The 25,665-nt window shown below is 46.1% G+C and overlaps 1 protein-coding gene across 4 annotated transcripts in view; it reads right to left on the reverse strand.

The window, feature by feature from the left end:
* Rph (Rabphilin) overlaps positions 1–25,665 on the reverse strand; it is a 123,893-nt gene that overhangs the window by 18,709 nt on the left and 79,519 nt on the right. For all 4 annotated transcript variants that reach the window (XM_084598644.1, XM_084598642.1, XM_084598643.1 and 1 more), the window contains 4 exons: positions 22,550–22,675; positions 21,145–21,314; positions 18,573–18,711; positions 4,047–4,129 (listed from right to left, as the gene is read on the reverse strand). In XM_084598644.1, coding sequence (XP_084454770.1) covers positions 4,047–4,129; positions 18,573–18,711; positions 21,145–21,314; positions 22,550–22,675 — 518 coding nt within the window. The remainder of the gene's footprint in view (positions 1–4,046; positions 4,130–18,572; positions 18,712–21,144; positions 21,315–22,549; positions 22,676–25,665) is intronic.

Raw genomic sequence — 25,665 nt, forward strand, 5'->3', positions numbered from 1 at the left:
CTTGGTTCCTTTCCGGCTCCTCAAATTGACGTCACATCGGACGGCATGAGCGAGGTTTTTCTCTCCCCTATCTTCCTATGCAGTGGTCGCTCGGGGCGCAGGAGATTTGAATGGCGCATTTTCATTCGGCGATTGCATTGGTGCTTTTACACAATGAAAAAAAAAAAAATCAATTTACAAACGGGATCAACAAATAATATGCTTAAAATATATAGTGTTTTAGTACTTTTGAAAATCTGCTTGATGTCCTTTAAACCTAAACCTAAACCTTAGTTTTACCTTGCGAAGCGGCCAACTTGCTTGCTCGGCTTACTAAAGAGCAGGCGGAAGATTATGAGCAGGCAAAGGCAGCTTTGCTTAAGAAGTATCGCCTCTCGGCCGACGGCTTCCGTCGAAAGCAGGTAAATAGTCTTGCGAATCTTTTCTGGAGTTTGCTTACAGTCTGAAAGCAAATTTGATCGAATGGCTCGAAACAGCTGAGGTCTAAGAGGACCGGGACAAAGTTGTAGAGGAAATCTGACTAGAGTAGTTTTACAACCGTCTGAATGAGTGAATGTGGGTGCAAGACAGGCCCGAAAAGAAAAGCTTGGAGCGCGCCACTGAGCCCAGAGAAAAGTTCCAGGTCAGGCACGACGCAGGTAGAGAAAACTTGCGGGCAGTCGCGGAGCCCCACAAGGATTTTGTGAAGCGCCCATCGCGGAATAAGAAACGTGTACCCACCCCGTGTGCAGAGAAAGAAACAAGCGAGGAGGGCCACGAAAACGGCGCAGCCGTAGGAAACGACAGTGAAGAAGAAAAGAGGGAGAAGGAACGTGCTAAAGTATTTGAGAAGAGGAAATCGACAGTCTGTTTCTGCTGTAACGAACCTGGGCACATCGCGAGAGGCTGTCGAGGAAAAAGGGTGGTTTTTTTTTCGCTCGCCACCTTCGACTCAGAGAATATTAGCCTGCTGGAGCCGCACTCGCGCGAACAGGCCCTGAAGGGGAAACGGTGTCAGGTTCTGAGCGACTCCGCCGCCACGGTGGATGTAGTGCACCCTGCACTTATTCCATCTCCGGAGTTCCGGAGTTCGTGCGGATCAGACAGATCGCGCAGAGAACAGCGTTTCTCTGCCGGTCTCGCGCCACAGTTGAGGATTTGTTTGACGTACTGCGTACAGAGGCAGATGTGTCGGTCGCCTTGTCAGAGCGGTTGCATTATCTCTTTTCCAACCGTTCAGAGTCTCAGCTGGATAAAGGGGGACTCAGCTACGGGGACCGCTCTGTACACGCAGTTACGCGTTTAGAATCACGCGAAATCGCGGACCAGTCGAAGCTGACAGTTGAACCTGAGGAGCATGCTCATGCGAAAGAACTTCTCACGTAGACGCTGCGATATCTGCTTTCGAGAACGATACGTGTTCTGCCCCATAGAGTGAAGAAATCGCGGACCAGTCAAAGCCCTCAGTTCAAGTTGAACAGCATGCTCCCTGCTAAAGAAACGCTCACATAGGCGCAACGACAGCCGCTTTCGGGAATGAGACGCCTTCTGCCCCGCCGAGTGAATCGAGTGAGGAATTTGAAACCTCTGTATCGCCTCCCAGTGAGGGTAGACGGGGATGCGTTAGCGGCTGAACAGGCGATTGATGACTCTTTCAGCACTCAGAGGTGTCCTGCCCGTGAAGGAATGGCGAGAAATAACGCTGTGCTAAATGAGCGCGCTGGAGCAACCTAACAGCCAGCGAACGGAGTCACACCGCGCTGTTGTGAAGAGAAGCTTGCAGAGGCAGGCTGCGACCCCGGAGGGCACGTTCAAAAGTAAGCGCTTCAGCACAGTAGAGGGAAGCGTCACATTGCTTAACATTCAAGGTAGTGTTTTTCTATGTTTCGGAATACCGTAGGAGAAAGTTACTTTGCCATTCTTTTAGCATTAAGACTTGTTGTTTAGTTGCCTGACATAGCTCAGGAGGAGGTGGCGCTCTTGCATTGCCGAGGGCGGGGGGGGGGGGGGGGGGGGGGGTATTCTGCAGACCTCATCACTGATGCCCTACCTGAGACCCTCGGCTTGCAGATACCTCCCTTCTGGCAAGCACCGGGGACCGGAGATCAACCCAGCTGATACGACGTTTTCAGGGGACACCACGGAGGTGTGACCCCTTTCGAGACCTCTGCGGGTGGCGGACGAGCTGCTATGATCGGGCTTCTAGCCGCGGTTCCCGTGGCTCCTGCAGCGGTCGGCGACTAGCCGAGCGGGTGGAGGCGAGCGCCTGATGTCCCTTCACAAGCTAAGGTGCTGCGCTGCATGGCTTCGGCGCACTGTAGAAAAGCCTCGTCGGTGGGATTCAACATGCTCCAGACTGCTCGGCGCCTCAGCCCCTTTGCAACGCGGAAGATATGCGGCGAGAGCCCAGCGCACTCGTTATTTGGCCTCTTAGCCCGCCGCCAATTACTGCTTCCGGATTGGACAGTTCAAATTCTAACGCCTTTCTGGCCCATAAAAGAAGGCACTCGGCCGGTGGTCGAGAGAGGCCTTTGTGAGCGTCGTCGAGTGCAGTGTTGCTCGTTGTGCGAAGACAGTCGCGTGTAGCCAGCAACTTTCGGCCCCCGTGCCGGTATTGTTGTGCCTTGTGCCCTAACTGTAAATAGTGTATAAATTCAACTTTCGTTCACCTCATCTTGTGCATTCAGAGCCTTAATACCCGGACACGGACCAGAGTCGTAACACCGTTTCACGGCACTTCCGGGATTTCAACCCGACTGCATGGGTATACATTGGCTGGATCCGACCCTGTAAGCTAGGGGTATGCTTATGCTGTCGCGTTGGGTCAGCGTTTCCTCTTTTGTCTTCTAGCTTGTCGGAGAGCAGCGAGAGACGGGACAGGGGGCTGTTCGTCTGTGCATTCCTCCCCTTCCTCCTCTTCCTAGTGCACGTGATTCGCGTGATCGACGCAAGGTGCTGTGTCGATCACTGCTTGACAGAAATGGGTTCATGTAAACCCGGACGGGTCGGGTTGACTAAGCGAGACGACTAGCTCCCCCCGACTCAACCTACTATAGCGTCGGACTCATGTGTACGAGGCAATAGATGATCATCGAATACCGCGCCTCTCCAGATTTGTGTTCCAGGCGCGTGGCGAATGAGCGTCTCTTCTGGCAGCACTTGCTACATTCTTCCCTCCTCCCCATACTCTCTTCCTTCCATGGTAACCACTCTTTGGATAGTTAACGCCAAAGCCACCCTCGTTCCTCGCACTTGCCATACCTCATAATTTCCGCATTATCCTCCTGCTATCGATAGCAACTGTCTTCAGTGTGATTCCCACGGCGGCTCACGCTCTCGTAATGCTCTCCTCCTTTCACGGTAACCACGTTCCGATTGCCCTGTGGCTCACTCTTCCCATACTCTCTTCCTTCTATAGTAGCCATAACGTAGACGGTTTCCTCAGCAACGACTACACGGTTAGGTGCCTGTACGCTAGCATTACCCTCTTACTTAAACGCAAATTTCCCACGATAACCATACCCTGTTTGGTGATTACTACACCTCCATCCTGTCCCATTCTTCCTACAGTAACCAGTGGCCGGTGCCAGCTATACCGGCATTTCTTATTATAACTGTGTAAGCCTATAATAAGCTCATCCGGTATCGCATCCTCGCTGTTGTCGAAACTCGTCTGCATGCCGCAATCCGCAGTAAGGAGCTCAACAACAATGCATATAAACTTTTAAGTGTCCCGAATGGGGTACAGCCACTCTTATCCTGAACTATAACCTACAGCAGAGGCCAATTAGGGAAGCTCAATTCGAGCCAAGAGTGCGTACACTTTCCCTTGGCCGCGAATATTTCCCTGGTTGTTGCTTGCGTCTGTTTAGTCGCAGTTCACTCATCATGCTCTGAGGTCCGAGCGGCTGCAGATTTTTTTTTTCTTCATCGCTTGTAAAATCAATCTGTTCAGTTTAAATTGCCCTCCTTTCAATGCAACGTGGTATTTACTCTATCGATACAGGATAACTCTAATTTGACTACAGTGTCCCTTCAGGCACAGAAAGTGCAGTAGTGGTAGTCACCTTTGCCCGGTGGATGATGCACTTGAGCGCTTTGCCGCCGTTGAGCAAAAGCAGCGAGAACTCCAGGATGCCCGCTGTTGACACTGTAAGAAAGGACACATGTGCGCAAAACGGCTTGGTACGCGGGGCGAATTCCATGGTGACAGCACCAGGCTCCAACATTCAGGACATCTTTACGGCAACCATTTGGTCCAGATGCCAGTAGGCCGGTAGACTCTGTCTACACACTAATTTCGGGGAAAAAGAGCCCTTTGTCTGTGCTTTATTCCTGAGTGTGAGTTTCGTATCTTGCTTGGCAACTGCTAGGCTTTCGGCAATTTTGATTCAGAATTTAAAACCTAGTTGCATCGCGGTGTTCCCTGCCACTGAGTGCAGGTTCAATTGTTTTTCATTTATTTAATAATGTATTGCAAAGATGACGTTTGGTATCAAGTGTGCATACAGAAAACAGCGAAGCTTTTTTGTTGAAGTCAGGTTTCTAGCAAACTCGTGTTCCTGCAATTGAATTGAATTTTGATCACTAGCCAAGCAAAATACGAAGTTCTGGAAATTCCGCACTGGTTGACCTTACCGCGGTGCCTGTTTCTTGTTCGTGTAACAAAGAAACTACACGGCTCTGTGGGCTTGTTGAAGTAGTTGGCACATGCTTACAGGAAAAGTATTCTGGTGAACGATAAGACACGAACACTCACTGGAGAACAGAAAGAAAAAACATCACAAGGAGGCGCTTCTCCTGTGGCACCCATTTCAAGTCTTTTGTTTCCCTTTTTGCGAGAATCTATACGTTTGCACTTGCTCTGTCTTAGCCGCTTTGTGAAGGCAGGATATACACTCCGGACCGATTGGAAATACCGAGGACAACGCCATTCACTTTTATGCTGAGTTGAAAACGATTCCACGAATGTTTCTGCGCCTGTTGATGTTTGTTCGGCAGAAAAATACACCTTTATTGCTGAAAGAATTCCGTGTAAGAATTCTACCGACGCTCTATTCAAACTCTTGACATTTACTGGATTTCTTACAGCTTACGAAAGTTATGTTTCCAGTTAAATAAGCGTCTTTGTGTTTATCATCCGGCAGCCTGCCGGTACAGGCCAACTTCAACTTGTTCCGAGTGTCCTCTTAAGCTGTTCGCTAATGTTCATGAATCCCTTAAGTCCGACTGGCGCCTCAAATATTGCCTTCTTGGCTATTGGCTTATTGCCGTTGGCTAGCGAACGGGTCAATTATGGCCCCCTACCTCAGGCATTGTCCTTTTTATGTGTGGTGACAGGCTATGGCTCAAGCACCCCTCCCCAGTCGGCAAATGAGTTTGCTGTGAGGTAGCGCAGGAGCAAATGAAAATTTGGGATACTGGCACTACGAGTGTCCCTTCTCTTTCATTTTTTTGCTAAGACGGGCAGCCAGAAACAAATTTGCGCATGTACTTTGCGCACTGCTGTGGCGAGTGCCATAAACACCAGCTCTTACCACGGCAATGGCAGGAAAAGGCGTGCGAAACGATGCTATACTCACCGCAGCCTCTGTTTCAGCATTTTTGAGGTGAAGTAAACATGCATTTGTTTGAAAATTAATCATGTAAACTCCAGACGCTGAAGTTGTCGCCACTTAGGGAGTGATCACTCATCCCCATCCATATGGGATGATGGATGCCTTTGCCTGTTCATAAGCGTTAGCCCAAAGTCGCTAAGATTTGTGACTGGGCTCAAGCGCAATAACAACTTTTTACATAGTGCGACCTTCCAGCAATGTCTGGCGTACAGTCTGTTAAAACTTTGTAGCTTACCGCTGCTATGGCCGGAGAATACACGCACGAGAGAGGATCAGGCTTTAGTTCTACGACCGGGCTAAGCAGACAAGGCATAGACCTAAATCAGATGTAAGCGCTAAGAGACAATGGGACATTATCGTAACCGGTACAGATAAATAATAACTGTACTCAAAGAGTTCTACAGATATCTTCTACACAGTAGCCACAGAAATTTGGATGATAATGACAATGGTAGTAGCGCACAGTGACTGAGTATTCCATCGGCATCCAAGGAAGTAAAGAAAGTCTTAGAAACAGCGCAAAGGGGGGAAGACAGCTGGCGAGGAGAAAATCTGTTGAAGGATGGAAGGAATTATTAAGACTGTGCAAGAAGATTTGGCCCCTCTTTATACGAAATTCCTCATGACGTCAAGATTATGGGAACCTATAAGAACATGAACATTATCTTAATACATTAGAAAGCTGACGCCAAACTTGAAAAATTACAGACTGATAAGGTTGTTGTTCGTTGTGTACCGACTATATTACTAAGGTGATAGCTAAAAATATGAGGGTGAAATTTAGACTTCAATTCAACCAAAGGGGCAAAGACTTCCACCATAGAACACATTCACACTATCAGTTTGGTGATAGAGAAATCTGCGCAATATAACCAACCCCTACCTATATAGCCGTCATAGATGAAGCGAAATGACTTTACTTGTCGGAACCTCGACAGCCATGCAGGCATTACGGAACCAGAGTGTATAGAAGCGCCATATGTAAAAATATTCGAAGGTATCGACAGTGGCTACACAGCCACCATAGTCCTTCATAAACAAGGTAATAGAATTCAAATTACGAAATGCGTTAGGCAGGGGGTCACCGTCTGTACAGTGCTCTTCACAGCTTGTTTCCAGGAGGCAGAATTTATGGAGAATACCTATTTAAGCTTCAATTCGCTGATGACAAGTAACTCAGTGGATGAACTTGGATGATGGTCTAGACAGGCAAAGGAGAACGGCAAGCTAGAAAATTATGAAGAAATATAAAGTAATTTTCAGAAGCCTCGGAAGGGAGACACCAGTTTACGATAGTTAGCGAGGCGCTGTGGTAAAGGAATAAGGACGGGCAGCCACTGTAAATCCGCACCACAAGAGTGAAATAACGACAAGAAGAAGAATGAGGCGAATCATGCTCGATTATTGTCCTCAGCTCATCAATAGTAGTTTGCCAGTACTCTTAAAAGGAATGTATATAAGAGGCGTCCCTTACCAGCACTCACGTATGAGGACGAAACGTGGAGGGTGACAAAAAAAGGTTCGACCTAAACAAAGGTTAATGCAGACAGCTGTGGAAAGGAAAATGATAGGTGTAACACTAAGGGACAGGAAGCATGTAAGTGAACAAATGCGAGTTAACGATACCTTAGCCGAAACCAGGAAAAACAAATAAGCTTGGATATGATATGCAATGCGTAGACAAGATAAGTGGTGATCGTTATGATAACGGCGTAGATTTCTACATAGTATAGACAAGGCAAGCGTAGCGGGAGGTGGCCGAAAGAATTTCTGGAAGAATTGTTCGGAGCGCGGTCTCGCCAGTACCAAGGCTGAGCCGGACGAGGATGCGTGCCCCTTCCAATCAGCCACTGGGGTTATGAGGATGACAGGGACATACTTCTTCACCTGACCAGGACAACCATCGATAACTACGTTGCCGATTAGTCACGCGCATGCTCAGGCCGCAACGGCGGTAGACTGCAAAATTTTAACAGATACTGGAACACAGACATTCCGTGAGCAACCGAGCGATTATGTTCGCGTTCACCTCGTTTACACCGGTAGTCGGCAAGGCAACTCCGGATGAGATGCTTGCCATGACAGGCCTGGTTGGCTGCTCGGCGATTGCACATGCTGCTGTGGCTACTGGCATTCAGTGGCTGTCAGAAGAGAACGTCTATCTACTGGGTTTTCGTGCGCACTTTATTCGCTATTATGGTGATGAGTCTCGCCGTCTGTCGGCACTGGAGCGAACATTGCTAGACGTAAATCGGCCGCTCGACAGGCTATGAGCGAGAAGATGAGTGCGCATTAACTTATTTCGTTGTAATCCGCGCTTCTCTTTGCTCATCCACTATAGCACAAAAAAAAAAAAAAAGATATTGTCTCGTATTACCCCAGTTCAACGGGATTTTCAGTCATCTTGAAAAAATATGTCGACAGCCCTTATACAATCTACTGACCAGACATTGCTTTGTAAAGTAAGGATACAACGCATAATAATGATCGTGTTCCTGATTATATGTCGAATACGATGGCGCCCACTCCAGTTCCAGCAAACTGTGAGAAAGAGTTACCTAGTACCCATGCGCATCACACTGAAGGCTGGTTCTAACTGGCGACTCGCGGAGGTCGCGCGGCTCGATTCGCCACGGAGGGGGAGACCGGCGACAATCGTCGATCAACAGGGAGTGTTCACACCAGAATGCGACTCGCTTCACGACAAACCCCTCTCCGAACGAAATTTGAACGAAGAGCCGACTTTCGCGCCTTTACGGCTTCTGCTACCGCGCTCGGGGTAGATCAATTCGGACTCATTTCGGTTATGAATATGTGAAATTATCAGCGAAGAACAGGATCTTATGGTTATCCCCATGTTTAGGACTGTTTCGACAGCCAACGACGAAGACGGAAGCGGCGGTGTTGTGTGCGCTGTTGTTTGCGATCTCGCGAAATAGCAGATCACGAAATCGCCTCATGCCCGAGCGTCAAGCACATTACCAAGAATACCAGTACAAACGCGAATTAGTGCGTGTCACTCTCGCAGTGATCCTTAACATGTGTGTCCAACTGCGGGCGCAGGAAGTCGATCGTGCATGCACTCTTCAAATTTCCCGCGTTGGAAGGAGGCAGAAGTGCTGCGGATTGGCTCAGTAGCTTTGCGACTTCAAATCGCGTCGCAAGAAATCGGTCAGCGAGCGACTCCCTCAAACTACCTCAAACGGGTCGCTGGCGACTCGTTCGGGTCGCCCCTTCCGTGACGAATCGTGTCGCGCGACCTCCGCGAGTCGCCAGTGTGAACCAGCCTTGATGGAGCCAGATATCTAGAGTACAGCATACCAGACTGTGATTGACTTGTTCGATAAGCAATCATTTCGGTAATACCTTTGTGAAGATCTGCGTATGAAAATAAGGTCGTATTGTGAGCGATGTTTCAATTCAAATACCAATTCTCTTCGCGAAGTTTATTATTAGCGCTATGATATAAAACTCCAGACCTTTTTTTTTTTTTCTTAATCATAGTAACCTGCACATCTACGGTGACATTTTTCCAGGTTTAGACCCTGTAGTCGTAGTCAGATCTTATTGGCCAACTGAATCACTTAACTACTGGGTCAATGTGTTGTCAAATCGGCGCACCGACGCAAGTTGCACCGTTCCGGCCAACAGAGGCGCAGCATACTACTCACTTGCATGCCAGGAAGCCACGCCTTCTAGAGCCTGCAAGCACATTGCAAACAAGCCCAATCCGCAACCAAGGATGCAACCAAAGGCCAAAGAAGCACAAACTCAGTCCCAGTTCAGCAGCACAATTTAATGCTTCACGAGAGAGAACCAACCAGCAAAATGGGTACAGCACATGAACACACCGAAAACAAACAAGAAAACGAGATGCAGTTTGGTGGCAATCATCGCAAAAGGAAATGGGAAAACAGAAACGAACAGAACACACCGGGAGCACATTGCGCCAAACACAGCATCAGCAGCGTCATCTAGGGAAAGAAGGGAGACGAGCGTCTCATACGTATACACCTTGAAACACGCATCGCTCCACAATGCAAACTCAAGTGCGTTAACACAGGCAAGAACATTTCAGTTAATGCATAAATAGTGCACTCAATGAGCTCGACAAACTTGATAAATATTGTCTTTTGAGGCCAGAAAACACTCCGCGAAATGTGCGCCAAGTAACACGTTATTTTCTTGGTGATAGAAACATTGATATGTGAGCAATATTAATTTTGCAGCACGGTTAGGAGCGTTCACATCCACGTTCAGAAATTCAAGAAAATGAAGCAATTGAAAGTTTTAATTTATCTTATCGAGTGTCCTTCTATAATCACTAGTGGGCACAGAAGCAAAATATTATTCTTGAAGGCACTGGCACAACATCAACATATTTTGTACACTGCTTTTTGTTCTGACCTACAAGCAGTGGAATAATACTGCGACCCAAGGCTGACGCTGTCCTATATTTAATGCTATGCTTTAACGATTTTGCCTCATGGAATGGTGCTAGTGGAAGCACAGCAAGATGCAATGGTGTGATATGCACAAATTTGATACATACCTAAATTTAGACGTAAGCTTTATTCTTTTTTTTTTTTTTGTCAGAATACGCAAATTAAAGAGCGCCCTTTCACCACCTTGGATAAGGCCGCAAGTATAAAAAAAGAGAACGAACTAAGTCCCAAATTTTTAACGCGACAGAAAAATGTATTGAGCGATTAGCTTGTCAAGCTACCTCGGTGATCGCTTAGGTATGGTCAGATAAAACCCAAAACCGAAGTGGGAAAATGCCCTTCAATGTCCCTCCAGCCCAATTCATCCAGTAATTTTCATGACGTCACGGTTAATTCGTGGTTAGTCCGTTTACGAGACAGAGAACAACGTATCCTGTGTGGCGGGGCATTAACCACGTATTAACCTAGACATCAAGAAAATCAGTCGACGTCATTGGCTGAGGAACATCCTGCTAGCGGCCTTTATCGCTTCATTTTCGGGGTACGTTATCACTCAAAAACCGAATAAACCCATAAGGGAGCAAAAAGGGAGTAGCATATCTTGTAGTGCACTTCCTTGTAGGGCCACGACATTCTCTCCAAGCTCTGGGTTAGGTTTTCATCGCTAGAAATACAAACTACCTATAGTCAGCAATGGAAGCTGATTTTTCCTGTGGTGAAAATCTACCCCTGAGTTTGCAGCAAATGCCTTGGCCTGCAAAAGAATACGCTAGAGGACGCACTACCACCTTTTTACTCCCTTATGAGCTTATTCGTGTTTACAGTGTTATGAGACTAAATTTTCCAGAAGACGACATAAGGCCAAAGGAACTCCGCGTCTTGTTCGGGAACTGCCGCAACTTCCTTGAGCATCGTGCGGAGGCAGCGCATGCCGCTGGCCACAAAAATTAGCAAATATATTAGAAAACCTGTTCGTGTAGCGGCTACGTGGGTTATTCCGCCCATTTATTTAAACACTGCGCTCCTACTTGTGTGCCTACATTCACCAAGAGTGAAGGCTCACAGTGGACAGTTCCCGCAGTTTGATTAATTGAGCAATCCTGATACTGAACCTATATCGCATAAGCCAAAATTTAGCTTATTTCGTCAGTGTAGAACCTGTAATTGACGGCAGCATTGCACGAACATAAGGACAAGCAGCAGCCATGGGTTATATTTCTGTGCCTATATTACCGATATGGGTCCAAGGGTTTGGAATCATGTGTAAGAGAGTAAAAAGTGCTCCAATGAAGCCACGAACGTGAGTAATCACGTACTACGCGTCGACAACAGTTAGTGCAACTATTGACCAGAAGTAAAATAGAGGGGCACACGATGGTTTAAGGCTAGTTATTGTGACTCTGCGAAGATACAGACTGTAAAGAACGCCTGTCTCGGCGGTCACTCTTTACACATGTACGTATACACTGGTATACGCCCCTTGTGCATGTGAACAACGCGTTTGACAAGTATTGTGCTAGGAGACTAGAAGAAAAGAAGTGTCAAAAGACAGCGTCTTCAAGGAGGACGAGAATAACATTCTCGAGCGCTTTCTAGAGATTAGAAATATTAGGCGAAAGGACGAAAGCAAGAGGAAATATAGTATTGATTTTATCAGGTTCAATGTAACAACGAAACCTTCCGAATTTTTGCATCCGTTGTTGAAGGCTACTGAGCAATGTAAACTGGAGCGCTGCACACACCCTCTTTTTCATTACTATAGACCTTTTCACAACCCTGATAGAAACCAGTTTGACTGGGCTGTGAAGCAGGCGTGGGGGGAGAACCCGCAGCTTTTTCTTGTGCCATGAGCACAGCCCAGTCTCCAATACGGCAGCGCCCTACGGCCAGTTTTGAAAATGTCTATACGTAAAACTAACACATGACGTGTTCATTATGCGCTTACGCTTTACCCCTGGCTTGCAAGCTTGATTTGATCTTGTAAGAATAATCAGTGCCTCCGGTAGTACAGTGCCTGTGGCGTCGCACCCGTTCCCACAGTACACAAATTGTCCGTCTGTTTAACTGAGGGATGCTGATTCCATTCCGCCTCAAGAATTAGCCTCAGGACGCAGAATTCATTCCGGGCGCGGCTGCCACTTTTCGACAGAGGAAAAACGCGAGACTCCTGTGTACTGTGCAATGCCAGTGCACGTTAAATAATCACAGGTGGTCAAATTTACCTTAGCCCTCACCGACTGCGTCCCCCACAGTCGACGTCGCTTTGTCACGTTAAACCCCAAATACCAAACTGTACCGTATTGTACCTATACCACGACATACCATATCATACCATGCTATATCATATCCGTACAGTACAATACGTACCAAATCATACCGTACCATCAACTCTCACAAGGTGAAGTATACAACATGCCTTGTGTGGAATTGTTGGTCCATCTTTACTTCCTTATTACGGCTAGGTCTCTTATTATTGAAGGCGCCTCAAAGACACGTTTATCCTGTTTATGAACTTCTGTAGCGAACGCTGATGCAAAAAATGAGCTCTGCTAGACGCACTCTTTTCGCGACGCTTGCATAGTTGAAACGCAGTCATTTGTGATGGTTATTTCAGCAGTGTCGGCGTAGTCAGGAATCTTCTTGGGCAATAAGGAATGGCTAGTAAATATATGTAAGCGTGCAAAAGTATGAATTCCAATTCAGCAAACATAAGCTCATGGGGGATTCCCCTAAATAATCGATCAACATCAATGTGCTTTCCAAGATCTAAACTGACCAACTTGCGTCCCCGAGCGTGTCAGTGAAACATGAGTCATACGGCTGTTTAAGACGTGGAAGAGCAATGGACATCGACACTACGAGTCCTGTCTTTGTCTTGTTTTTCTATACCTGTGCTATACCAAGTTATGTTTCTGGTCGGGGCCAGAACTGTTACTGGCTTTCGGTTAGTACCAACTTTAGAAAAAGTAAAGCACCTATAAATTACATATCCGCACGTCTACCGGGGTATGTTCAGTAACATGTTAGGCAACAATGCAAGATAGCTTTGTTTGATGCAGCGCTTGTATCGCTCAATGATTAATGAATGTAGCTTAGATCACAATTACAATATTTCAATGAAGCGAAAACAGGCTCAAAGGGGCAAGCTCTAAGCATAGCGCAGAATCTTCAATGGCAAAGACTGCCAGGTATATATCCAATTCAAGGTTTCTTGAACTTCAGCTTTAATTCGGAGGTGATGATGTGGACTGTTGTAAGATATTCTTATGTAAATATCTTCAAGGGAAAGGTTTCATTTCACTATGTGCACCAAAATCTTTCTTTTAAAGTTTATCTTTGGCTCACACCCAGTAATCAGGACTATTAAAAAACTACGAGCCTCTCAAAGGGAGATATGCGAGTATAACGAATTCTACGATGTGCGAAAATATTGCGTCTACAAGCAACTTCGCGTCGAAAAATGTGCTTGCCCAGAATTTCTGAGTATCTGAGTATGCTGAGATTGCCATTTTTTATGCCGATATTTGCGCCATTAGAAAACTCGGTGACACAATTAAAGGGCACACAAGTGCCTCTAACGCTGGTGCCGCTCAGATGACTAACTGCTGGCGGGGGCAAAATTCACAACCCCGCAACGGCAAGATTCTACGCCAAGTAGGAAAATAAATGAGGTGACTAGATAACTACTGAAAATGAGATAACATAAGAGATAACTCGATGATTACATGACAGCTAAAATAAACGAGAGCCTCGTAGCATAAATGTCAGTTTGACATCACCATCGGCGCTTTCGTATTGCACAACACAATTTGGGAACATGCCTGAAATACAGTTACCCTGACATACTGCATGTTTCATGTGCAGCCCTCGCTGCAGAATAACACCACAAGGAAGACAGGGGAAGGTTCATAAAATGTGCCGCACAGCACGCCCGAGGCACGAGTTCCGCTCCTCCCGATCTTATATGCTATCGGAAGTGGTTGAGTGGAGGCACAAGGGACACTGTGTTAGATGAGCGTGCTATCACTTTTGCTAGCTGTGAGCTACGAATGATTGACTTTGTGCAAGCGACACTCGACAATATAACCTGAGTGCATTAGAATACGACAGCGTAGCTAGAATAGAACATTTGGCTTACAACGTGTGCATAGTCTTCCCGTGTTCAACACAAGATTATAGTTTCCGTGATGAATATGAATTTCTCTGTCACGAGACTTCACGATCGGCAAGTCTTCGTTTGTTCTGACTCACTCTAATGCGTTATTCTTGCGCATTGTGTTTAGGTTTGTAAGCTCTCATGAAATATCTATAATGATATCGAATCAGCGCATTCGTTAAAGTTCGCTGGAAGGCCTGCTTGCTTCAAGATCTTGCGAAGTCGATGCTAAGACAACATTGCAAGACAGTTCATCAGTTGCGTGGCAGTGTACCTCTCTAGTGAAGTTCTATCCGGAATTAGACAACATTCACCAGTTTAAAGTAAAACAACACTGTCGAGATGAACAAAGGATGACCTCTCATGTATCAGCGTTCATCTAGACAAATCCATTCTCGACAAAGTATTTTTCTTTATCAACCGTCTGCCACTTGCAAATTCCAATTACAAATGAGATTGTAGCAATACCCCAAAACACCAATACCACGCACCACTACACATGTGAACTGCTTTCTTGCCGCTCTGTAGTGCAACATTGAATTCCTACTTTGTTCCCTATTTTAGCCTTTTAGCCTCTTGTGCCCTAGGCGGTGCGGGCTGGGAAATTTCATTTTTGTTTCTTCTGCCTTCTGAAAACTGATTTGTGTGTTCCGTATCTAAATGCTTTTTTTTTCTTCTCTCGTAATCACACAATTTCTATCCTTCGGCTTTTTGCGAAAGCATTATGCCGCTTGACTCCATCACAAGGAGGACTTAATGTCTTCGCGGTTAGCTTCAATATGCACAGTTTAGCCAATTATGAAAGGAGATGCCCGAGTTGGCAGCTCCTGTCAAACGTAACGTCAGGCAACCCTACGTCCAGTCAGTGTTCGGCCACGTCAGCTGCAACCTGCCACCTGCCATTGCTATGCTCGTGATTTTTCCCTCACAACGCAGACGGCGGATTTTCTGATGAAAGGGGACTTTAACGTTATCGTGTTAAAATTACGCCCCAGTCACGATTTGTATACAAGCATCCCGGCTTGTACTGCACCTTTCACTCGAGGCTGATTTTGTAGCCTCTGAGCGAAGGTGCCCGGAATGCAGTACAAACACTGCAACTTGCATCAGTGAATCTGGACCACTGTTGTGAGCAAAAAGAGTCCCTCCCTCCTTCAAGTTCGGGACCAAGCCGCGCTGCATACAGGTGCCACCTGACGAAGTACTCGCGGTATCAATACCAGACGTAAGTGCTGGTCTAGACACAGTGCATTGTGAGATGGTGTTATGATGGAGTGTGGCATGGATCGGAACATGAAGGTGGGGGACATCTCACGTTTGCTCAGTACAGGACCTACAGCGTAAATCTGTTCCCAACTCCAAGTCAAACACCCTCATTTCTCACTGTTATCCCCCCGTCCTTCTACTTGCAATGCGTGATGATGCACGCGGTGAAAAAAAAAAATGACTCCGTAGAAAGAAAGCGCTGGAAATGAGCGAGTCCTGGATTTGTCCTGAAAATTCGAAAAATCATGCAAGGCAGCTGAGTCAGCAAAGCAAACAAGCAACTCGGATTACAAAAAGAACGAAAAATTGCACATCGCACAAGCTTCCTTTTAATTATTTTCCTAGAACATGCAACAGGCCATCAAATAAAAGAAACGCACAAAGATAGCCACAAAATCATGCCTGGCGCATAACGGGAATAACAGTTGGCAAGTCCACAACAAACAAGCATGGCGGATCCTTTCGTGTTCTAATTAAACGTACTCCAGTAAGCCACCGTGCAACAGGTACGGAGCTGTAGGCGGTAACGTTCTCCAACGTGACGTAACAGTGTCAAAAAATGGCTTTAGTTTCTCGAAGACAGTCGCTAGCTGCAGGCATCTGCCTGCCGGATAGGCTATCTTGTGCGCTCAGTTTTGGCCAAATAGAAATACAGTCTCGTCCACTCTTAAAGTGAACAGGTGAGAGCATGCTCACTCTGTTCGGAGCGCCATTGCGTCCAAACTAACGGTAAGTCGAAGAGAAACGACAGCCCATGCGAAGCACTACCTTCAGGGTCATCTGTTCTTGTGCCACTTTGCTTTGACATGCGGCCGTGTCGGACGCAACGGCACTTAGAAGAGAGCTACCACCTTATCGCGTGTTCCCCTTAAGCGTGGACGACGCTGTACACCTCTTGTGTACCGCTGGCCCGTATCCAGGCCATAACGATAAGTTGTAAACCTAAGTTTGCTTGTTACTGCCCAAGCGGCGCATTATCTTTTTTGTGCATATGTAAAAGGTCAGCAAACGTTATTGCGCAAGAGGACACCGTCGACACCAGTACTCTGAAACACTGAATAAAATACTCTTTTCAAACGACTTCCGCAAACGACGGCTCCGCGAGATTCATTAATATTGGAACTGCGAGCTTATGTTTCAGTATGGGGGCGCAGTGCATATAATGCAATGTTACTGCGTTTCACGTTGTTATGAAAGTCGTTAACAATGGTTACCATATTGTGCGAGAGACGAGTACATTTACAAGTGAACAGTTTATGCGAGTGAACAGTGAGCTACGAGTACATGTTAGTGCTCGAGGTTATGAGATCGTTATGAGACGCGGTGCTTTTGACACATTCTGCATACGTCACCGCGGCACACATGTTCGTCATATGTGACGGCACGCACAAGGCCCCTGCATATGCCTGCACAGGTGTGCATTTGAAACATACCCCGACACAACAACTGTAAACATGTTATCCAAAAACGACTATTTAAAGCTATATATATACCATCCTAAGCGATCGATTGTACTTCTCAACGACACTACACATAGATTATGTGCGCTGACGTGAGTTGCTATGCTGTGAGGACGTGAGAACGCGAAAGATAAAGAACAAACAGAATGACACTTCTCCATATGAGATTTGCAGTGCGGGGTTCTGAGTGCGCCATTTCTTTAAGCTTGCTTTTGACTTATCGCTGGTGAACCGTCTATGTAACTGTGACAGAGGCAAATTTTTCCTCTACTCCGTTTCAGGCTTCAAAACGCTGCCAGAACAATGTCAAGCGCGAAATCAGGTTTTGTTTAGAAAATAGAATTCCATGCACTCCGGCCGCAGGCAGCGAGAAACGCGCTATACAGTGTACGCCAAATTTTTGTTTTGTTTTATTTAAGCATTTTTTATCGGCTCGCCACTCTGTTTCATCATTTCTGCCCTGCTTTGAGCTAACTGACACGAAGCCCTGAATTTAAGACACCCGTATAGGGTTGCTCTGACTGCAGCACCCATGGAATGAGCGCACAACATAGTGCTCTCGCTACACTCAACAAAAAAAAAAAAAAAGAACAATCAGCGGGCCATATAGCTGAGTAGACGACTTCCCTCCTGGTGGCTTGATTTGGCTTAATAACTTTATACTGAGCGTGCTTCCAAAACGGATCAAACTGTTGTTATGCATCACTAAGGATGGCAATGGTAAAAGCAACTTGGGCAACATCGCAAGACTGTTTGCAAGATGGCAACCTGCAACATATCAGTGACTGTCTTGCTGCATATAGCAAGCCTCGTTTCTTGCAGAACCCAGTAAGCAATGAAAAGAAGACAGCAGCTTCCCCAAAAAGAGCACCTCCCAGTCGGAAAAAGCTACAGAATGTTACGACAGAATTTCTGTGTGGTTTTTGACGGGAAACCAGTTGTGACAACAGCAAATTCTGTAGTAACATCAAAAAAGTTTTGTAGTTACAACAGAAAAGTGGTACAGAAATACAGACAACAGAAATATACTACAGAAAAACTACAGATCTACAGAAAAGTGCTACAGAACTACAGAAAAATCTGATGGTTACGACAGAACTACAGAATATTTTGTCGTATTTTTGACACAGTTCTGTCGTTTTTTTCGACTGGGCTTTTTCAGAATATCCGGTGTTTCATACCAATTTTCCGGTGGCTAAAGAAAACACTTCCCTATGACTTTTCCGTTAATAAGACGAGGCGTACCCATAACCTCACTGGTAATAAAGAATACGCTAACAACCAATACAGTACTGGTCGCTCGCCGATAAAGCTGCAACCGCGGCCCCAGCAGAATACATAAAATGGAATAATCGGAACCCAGCATCGCAAACCCGCTCCTGAATCTTCACGCAGAGCCTTTTACACTTACGTACACCGAGCGGTAACCCTTGGCACTCGGAACGGCGCTTAAAGCACTCATTTTCGGGTTAACACCGGAGGAGGGGAGTCAGATTCTTATTCGAAGAGAGTCACTGTGCACCGCGGCAGCAAATGATAGTAGCACTAACTCCTCTTTCGGGGTGTGTGTGCGTCACAGGCCTGCGCTACTGCTGCTACCTGGTGGACAGCCTGAGTCTGCGGATGAAGCTCTTGCTCTTGGGCTTACTTGAGTCGGCACGGCCGCCGTTGCTGCTCGCGTCGTCCCCTTCGACGTCGAGCAGCTCGCGGCGCGACGAGCGCGGCGGATGCGCACTCACGTAGCGACCCGTGCCACCGATGCTGCCCAAACTGTCCGCCGACCGATCCTGCGAGACCAAGAGCAGAGAAGACGGGGTGCGCCGAGAAAGAGTTACAAGAAAACTTTGATTACTAAACAGTACTATTCCGCGGATTTTACAGTTCATCTTGTCAGGCACGTGGCTAGCACGTTTTTTTTATTTTTTATTGCGAAAGCAATACTACTCGCACTTTCAAGCCTTCGCGTGACGCGGCCGCAGTTACGTCTTACCCACGTGACGCTGTGACGTCACACCCCACGTGACACTAGAGTGTGGGCTGGCAGGAGCTGCCAACTTGGGTCTCTCGTTTCACATGGGACGGTTATGTTAGAATCAGCCTGCTGGGACCCTGGCATTCACGTTACCCCTATAGGCCACTAAGGCACGTTCATATGGGTTGGTGAAAGCGTGGCTTTATATGTGGGCTGAGGAAGAAGAAAAAGAGAAGAAGAACGCTCGGTCACCCGCAGCTAATTATTTCGCTCAATATTTGGTTCAGCAGCGTTGAACCCTTGTAATTTTTTTTCCCCTGAGTAGACTCAAAATAATTTCTTGTATTGGGCGTGTGCTGAGCGATCGTGGCCAACAAGAGCACTGCTAAAAGAATTCTATTTGGACACGTGGTTGAATCCAGCTTACATGGCGTGCGAAGCCTCTATGCTGTCTCTACTTCAGGGCATTGTCGAAATGAGAAGGCTCTGGCGTCGGCCGCACGTACTGCTGAGCGTTAAAATTTAAGCACGGCATCAGCACGCATCAAACGACAGCAGAAGACGAACGGCAGTCTCTTCTGCTAGGACATCTTTAATCCCGAACCTCGATGCAGGATGCTCACAATCCGTTTAATCGGAAGACGACATTTTGTTTAAAAAGACATCTGTGATGAAGACCAAGCTTCTGAATTTCTACCTGGCCATAGCCTCCTTTATAGAGTATTGGAATTGGAATTGGTTTATTGATTCCTCGTACAAGCGAGAGGAGGCAGGGACTAAAGGCTATGTGAAAGCCTGACAGAGGTCCCTGCCCCCCACACAGATTCTGGCATTAAAAATGAAAAACATGTATCAGTAGCAGTTTGTCATTTCACACACTGTTAGGATAAAAACGCACATAATACCGACAGTGAAAAATGGTTACAATTACTTCTACCATATACTACTTACACAAGAAAAAATTTTATCTCAAAATCATACATTTCGCACAAAACATGTTCATCTATATGGAACAATTTAGGAAAATAAAACTGATATGAACACAGATGAACTTATGAAAAACTTATGAAAGACAACCTATTGAGATGGCTGCACACACTAAGAAAAAGAAGTGTTAAAGACAGCAAGATATGCGGATTGTATTCTGAAAGCTAAGATTCTGCATTGCTCGAAAGCGCACATAAGATGGATCACATTAGAGATTGTGAAATCTGAGCAGTTATTCAGTTCCGAAATACAGATTTTGCCGTATTAACATTTCCTTGATCTGCTTTTTAAATTTGCGTTTTGAGCATTTGAAATCTACCAATTCTTCCACTTGATTCATTATTTGTATTGCTTGGAACTGAAATGTTTGTTTTCCGTAATTGGTTCGTACCCTGGGCGTACATATTGCTTTTGGCCTGAGGCAGTGGCTAAGAGTGGAGTGTTTTATTTTTTCCACTATCCTGTTGTCTTGTAAGGAACGCAGCAATTTCAAATAATATACTTGGTCCGCTCTTAGTATGTCGTACTGACTGAAAAGTGGAGCTGTACGCAAGTTCACATTATGGCCATGAAAATTTGAGAAAATGCGGAGAACTTTCTTCTGTAAGAGGACCAGTTTCCTGTAATTATTATTTGTCGTTGTGCCCCATACTAAAGCAGCATAAGTAAGTTTACTGTAAAAAAGTGCGTAATAGAGTTCCTTCTTTACCCACAATGGTATTAGATGCATTATTCTATAGAAAACCCCAACAGTTTTTGACAGCTCCGCCATAAGGTAATTAACATGAGTGTTCCAATACAGGTGTTCATTGAACCATACCCCTAAGAACTGTTGTTCCCTTACTTGGCTTATAGGGTCGTTATCGTACATGAGGTGCATCTCGGGGCCTACAAAAGTATAAAGGAGGCTATGACTTGGCATAAGACTATAGAGTACCAGCGGCTGTATTTACCATAAAACAAACTCGATAAAGGCACCCTTATGCTGTTTTTAAGAACACGGCGCTCGAAAGCAAAAAATACTGCTTTCAAAATGGTATTGTGAAACAGTGTTTGTGAAAGCAATAATTCCTCATTTTTGTACCTCTTTTTGGGCAAACATTCTCCTGAAAAACAAAAACTAGACGAACACTTGCGGGCAACGTACCACGATGGCACTACAAAGGGTTAGGACCCCCACCCCTTTTGAGCATCGATTACCTGAGCTGGACTTCGAGGCACCTGAACTAAACGTTGAGGAACGCAACCTCCCCGTACGCACCTCGACGAGGTATGGCGAAAAGCGGCTTGCGCTGGCCGCGTCTTCGCCGTCATCGTCTTCGGCTGCGGCAGCGGCTTCCCGCTCCCTCTGGAGCTGGCGTTGCCTCCACGGAGCCATGTCCGAGTGCTGGGACCGCACGCTGGGCGTCGGCGAGTTGCGGCTAGAAGCGACTGCGCACGCACGCACACGGATGTATAGTGTTAAACGAACACCAAATGTTGCAAGGAAGCAGCAGCAGTGTATTAACGCCGTGTGTCCATTGTCATCACAGTTCAAGATCAGCGGACAACATAAGGCAAGGCAAATGAAGGCAAACTAGGCTGTCGTGAGGATTGTGTATCGAGTACTTAGTCGAAGAATGCTAGCAATATTTATAAATATAATTTTGAGATAAAAATATATTTTCTTCGGTATAGTACTATCATGACTGACTCCAAGAGACGGGTAAGACACACTGACTAGTAAACTGGTTACCTGTTTAATAAAAACTATTAGCTATTAAGTTTAGGCTCCACTTTGTAATTAGGCATTTGTAGCAAGCAATAAGTAACAGCTATGCATATAGTTTGGTTTGGTTTGGGGGCTTAACGTCCCAAAGCGACTCAGGCTATGAGAGACGCCATAGTGGAAGACTCCGGAAATTTCGACAACCTGGGGTTCGTTAACGTGCACTGACGTTACACTCCATAAGCTAAATTTAAATGTTTAACAAAGAGTTTGTTTAACGTCCGCTGACATCACACGGCCCACGGGTAAGACTGTACGTAGCCCTATCGAAATGCGATCGACATGACTAGGACTGAACCGAGCAATCAGTAACTCTAACATAGCTCTTGTTCGCTCGACGTAAGCGCAGTAAACGTTTGATCAACAAAGCCACAATTATTTAAAATTGAGTTGCTAGTTCAAGAATTCGAACCCAGTACTGACCTCCGCTTAGAAGCTCTCGCTACAGTTAGCGCCGCCTTTGTTCCGCTTGCCCAGAGTAAAGATTTCGCAGTAGAACGCATGCACGAAACATAAACAGGTGTAACGCGGTTTATCGCTTAGGCACGGCGTGTTTATGGCGATCCTGCTAAAAATAAAATTTCTATACCACCACAACATAAAAAAAGAAAGGAAAATAGCTTCATTTCATGCACACGCAGCACGCTGTTCTGTTTGAATGGGAGAGCAATATCTAGGCTACCGCTTGAAAGTGACTCTCGTCTTTCGGACGTAAATGCCGCACACTGCGTTAAACGCAGTTAGAGTACTTGAAATGAGAACGTTGCCACGCTAAAATGACGAGAAAGGCTGTTCTCGTGCACTCAGCACGCCATAAAGACACTGCGCTCGAGTGATATATCGCATTCCTCTTCGTCAAGGCAGTTTCCGTCTTTAGCTTGAAAGATGTTGCACTCACGGTCTAATGCGTGATCCGTACGGGCGCTCTCCGAAGATCCTTCCAGTCTGCTCCGCTCCGAGGCCTGGTCCGGAGAGAGTGGGAAAGCACTTCCCATCCGTGGGCTCCCCGACGAGTCGCTGTCCGCTGCATCAGGACGGCGACAGAGGATGAGCACGCAGGTGGGGTCAGGACCTTAAAGACGCATCTTTGCAAAAACTTGCACCCTACCTTCCTCTGAAAATTACAAGGGTTCAACGCTGCTGAACTAAGTATTGAGCGAAAGCATTAGCTGCGGGTGACCGATCGTTCTTCTTCTTCTTCTCTTTTTCTTTTTCCTCAGCCCACATATAAAGTCCTGCTTTAACCTAGCCGTATGAACGTGCCCTAGTGGCCTATAGGGGTAACGTGAATGCCAGGGTCCCAGCAGGCTGATTCTAACATAACCGTCCCATGTGAAACGAGAGACCCAAGTTGGCAGCTCCTGCCAGCCCACACTCTAGTGTCACGTGGGGTGTGACGTCACAGCGTCACGTGGGTAAGGCGTACGTGGCTACCGCCGCGTTACGCTGAAGGCTCGAAACTTAGAGTAATAAGGCAACCCCAACGCATCGTACTTCCCTTCCTCAAGGTGACCTTTTGGTGACCATAAGCTCTACAACGATGGCTGTATCTTCGACGCACCTGATGTCGATGTATACGCCTGCTGCCACCGAACGCGTGACTACCCATCGCAAGCGCCTCGAATGTCCTGCATGAAGTTCAACTGCACCCAAGTGAACACTACATCTCATTTACAAAGCAAAAAAAAAAAAAAAAAACAAACAAATTGGCGGGGAGGTCAATGCATAAGCTGTGCCTTTAAGAGTATAATGGTTCAGGTTTAATGGCACCCGTCTCCCCTGCCGGATCGTGGTTTGGGTTCATAGAGAGATTCTGTTGTCACGACAGAATTTCTCTGCGGTTTTTGACAGTTAGCCTGTTGTGACAACAGAAAAATTTGTAGTAACTTTAGAATTTTCAGTAGTTACGACAGAAATGTACTACAGAACTACAGACTACCGAAAAATTCTACAGAAAAGGGTAACATACTACTGGCATGTACAACAGAGGTACATAAAATTCCTAAGTTTGCTACATATCTGCAGAATATGTTGTATTTTGGCACGGTTTTGTTGGTTTTGTTTCAACACCATCCGTAAGTGATATGGACGGTTCAATATTCATACAGCAGTATGTACTTTAGTCATGAGTACAACTAATCAGTTCAGTTCAGTTCAGGCGTTCAGTCGTGTCCGACTCTTCGTGACCCTATGGACCATGTCACGCCACGCTTTCCGGTCTCTCACTATCTTCTTAACATCACATAGCTTCATCTGCAATGCCTCGAGAATGCCACCTAACCATCGCGTTCGCTGCCTACCCCTTCTCCGGTGACCCTCAACCTTTCCCAACATCAAATCTTTCTCCAGCGACTCCTCTCTTCTCATCAGATGACCAAAGTAGCTGAGCTTTAACTTTACAACTAATATCCATAAGTAAAAACAAATGTACACCGCGGTAGAATACGATACGAGAATGAGCGATAGAAACGACGGGTGGTTGGTGGACGCTAGGCTATCTATACGCCCAGTTTTTATGAAGTGTTCATACACTTAAGTTACCATCCTCTTCTCATTAGTGTCTTTTTTTTTTTTGTCTGGTTTCGTCTCGTCATTGTTTCTTCGCGAACACACCAAAAAAAAAAAAACAACTTCAAGACAAATGGCGTTCGGACCGTACGAACACGAGCACAAAACTTCAAACGGCTGAGAGCTTGTGTAAGTTTCATGCGTACGTCATCGTCTATTTTTTTCTTTGCACTACATTCACCGAGATAAGTCTAATCCTTGACAGCGCAGAGTATTAACTTGCATCACATTTTCTTGCGCTAATTTTATTGCTGCAACAAAGTGAGTACAATGATTTCTCTGTTGTAATGTCTGCAGCTTCTTAGCAAAATTCGTTATGCGTGGAGGAGGAGGAAGGAGCAGAAAACAAAGACGGGTCCCTCCGTCAGCACTGTAATACGGCAAAATTAAGGGATAAAAGATGTAACTGCTCAGAGAGAGAGAGAGTTTGAATCCTACGCGTACACAGAACATATCTAGGAGATGCTCAGGGCGAGCGTTAAGTTTAATGTTAGATTGCAGGCAGATTTGTTCCACCGCTACAGGAAGGTAAAGCTGGTTGCTGTGGCAACGCTGAAAAAGAGGAGTGGATGAGCTACAACAAAAACATGAGGGATTAATTTGCGGAGACTACTCCTCACCTGCAAAATAAACTTCTGCGATATTTTCACCGCAGCAGTGTACAAAAACAAGATATGCGAATACTATATAATAGAATTATGAACATCACTAGTGCACCGCATGGACGACCTAACGCCGTTTATTGCTGCTGCTTACGTGTTGACACTCACTCTTCTTTAGCGGTCATTCACTACGACTAAATGTCGTGAGTATTTGTACGCTTATTTTTTAACAGTTGGCTATCTTTATAACAACTATCGCTGGTCCATGTAGCTTTTTCTATTTGCGATAGAGGCAAGGTTTCTGATGCAAGCCTGTTAAAGGGTGTCACTTGATTGTTCGCAAAAGACTCACGATCACGAGCGGACAGTTGTGAGAGATTTGGAACCTTTTTACGAAAAGGGACAACTGTTATTAACAAGGCCCTGAGTCATGATTCTCTTTTTTGTGTGTGTGTGTGTGTGTGTGCCAAGGCACTCGTAGATCGTCAGAGCCGAGAAACGGTGTTGCTTGAGCCTGACTCCTGACTGGCCCACCAGATCGTGACGTCACAGTCCACGTGTCCTAGAACGGGTATTTCAAACAGTGCTTCCACGCGGTATCATCGGTATAACCAGATTACACCTCGAATAGAGCCTAGAAAAATCGCCACACGCTGTTATGTCCATTTGTAGTGTTTAAAAAAAAAAAAAAAAAAGAACTTCGGCGCGGAACGGATTTAAACCCAGGCATTTCTCCTAGGAAGCAGCGAAACGTCGCAGCTACCGCCGCAGCCGATCGTCCAGCTTGCAGAGTGCCACACAATATCTCGCTGTGCACTGCGCATCATCATCTCGTTACCTTCTG

This window comes from Amblyomma maculatum, chromosome 3 (assembly GCF_055883805.1).
Source record: "Amblyomma maculatum isolate TAMU_Amacu chromosome 3, ASM5588380v1, whole genome shotgun sequence".
In the NCBI taxonomy this organism is placed as follows: Eukaryota; Metazoa; Arthropoda; class Arachnida; order Ixodida; family Ixodidae; genus Amblyomma; species Amblyomma maculatum.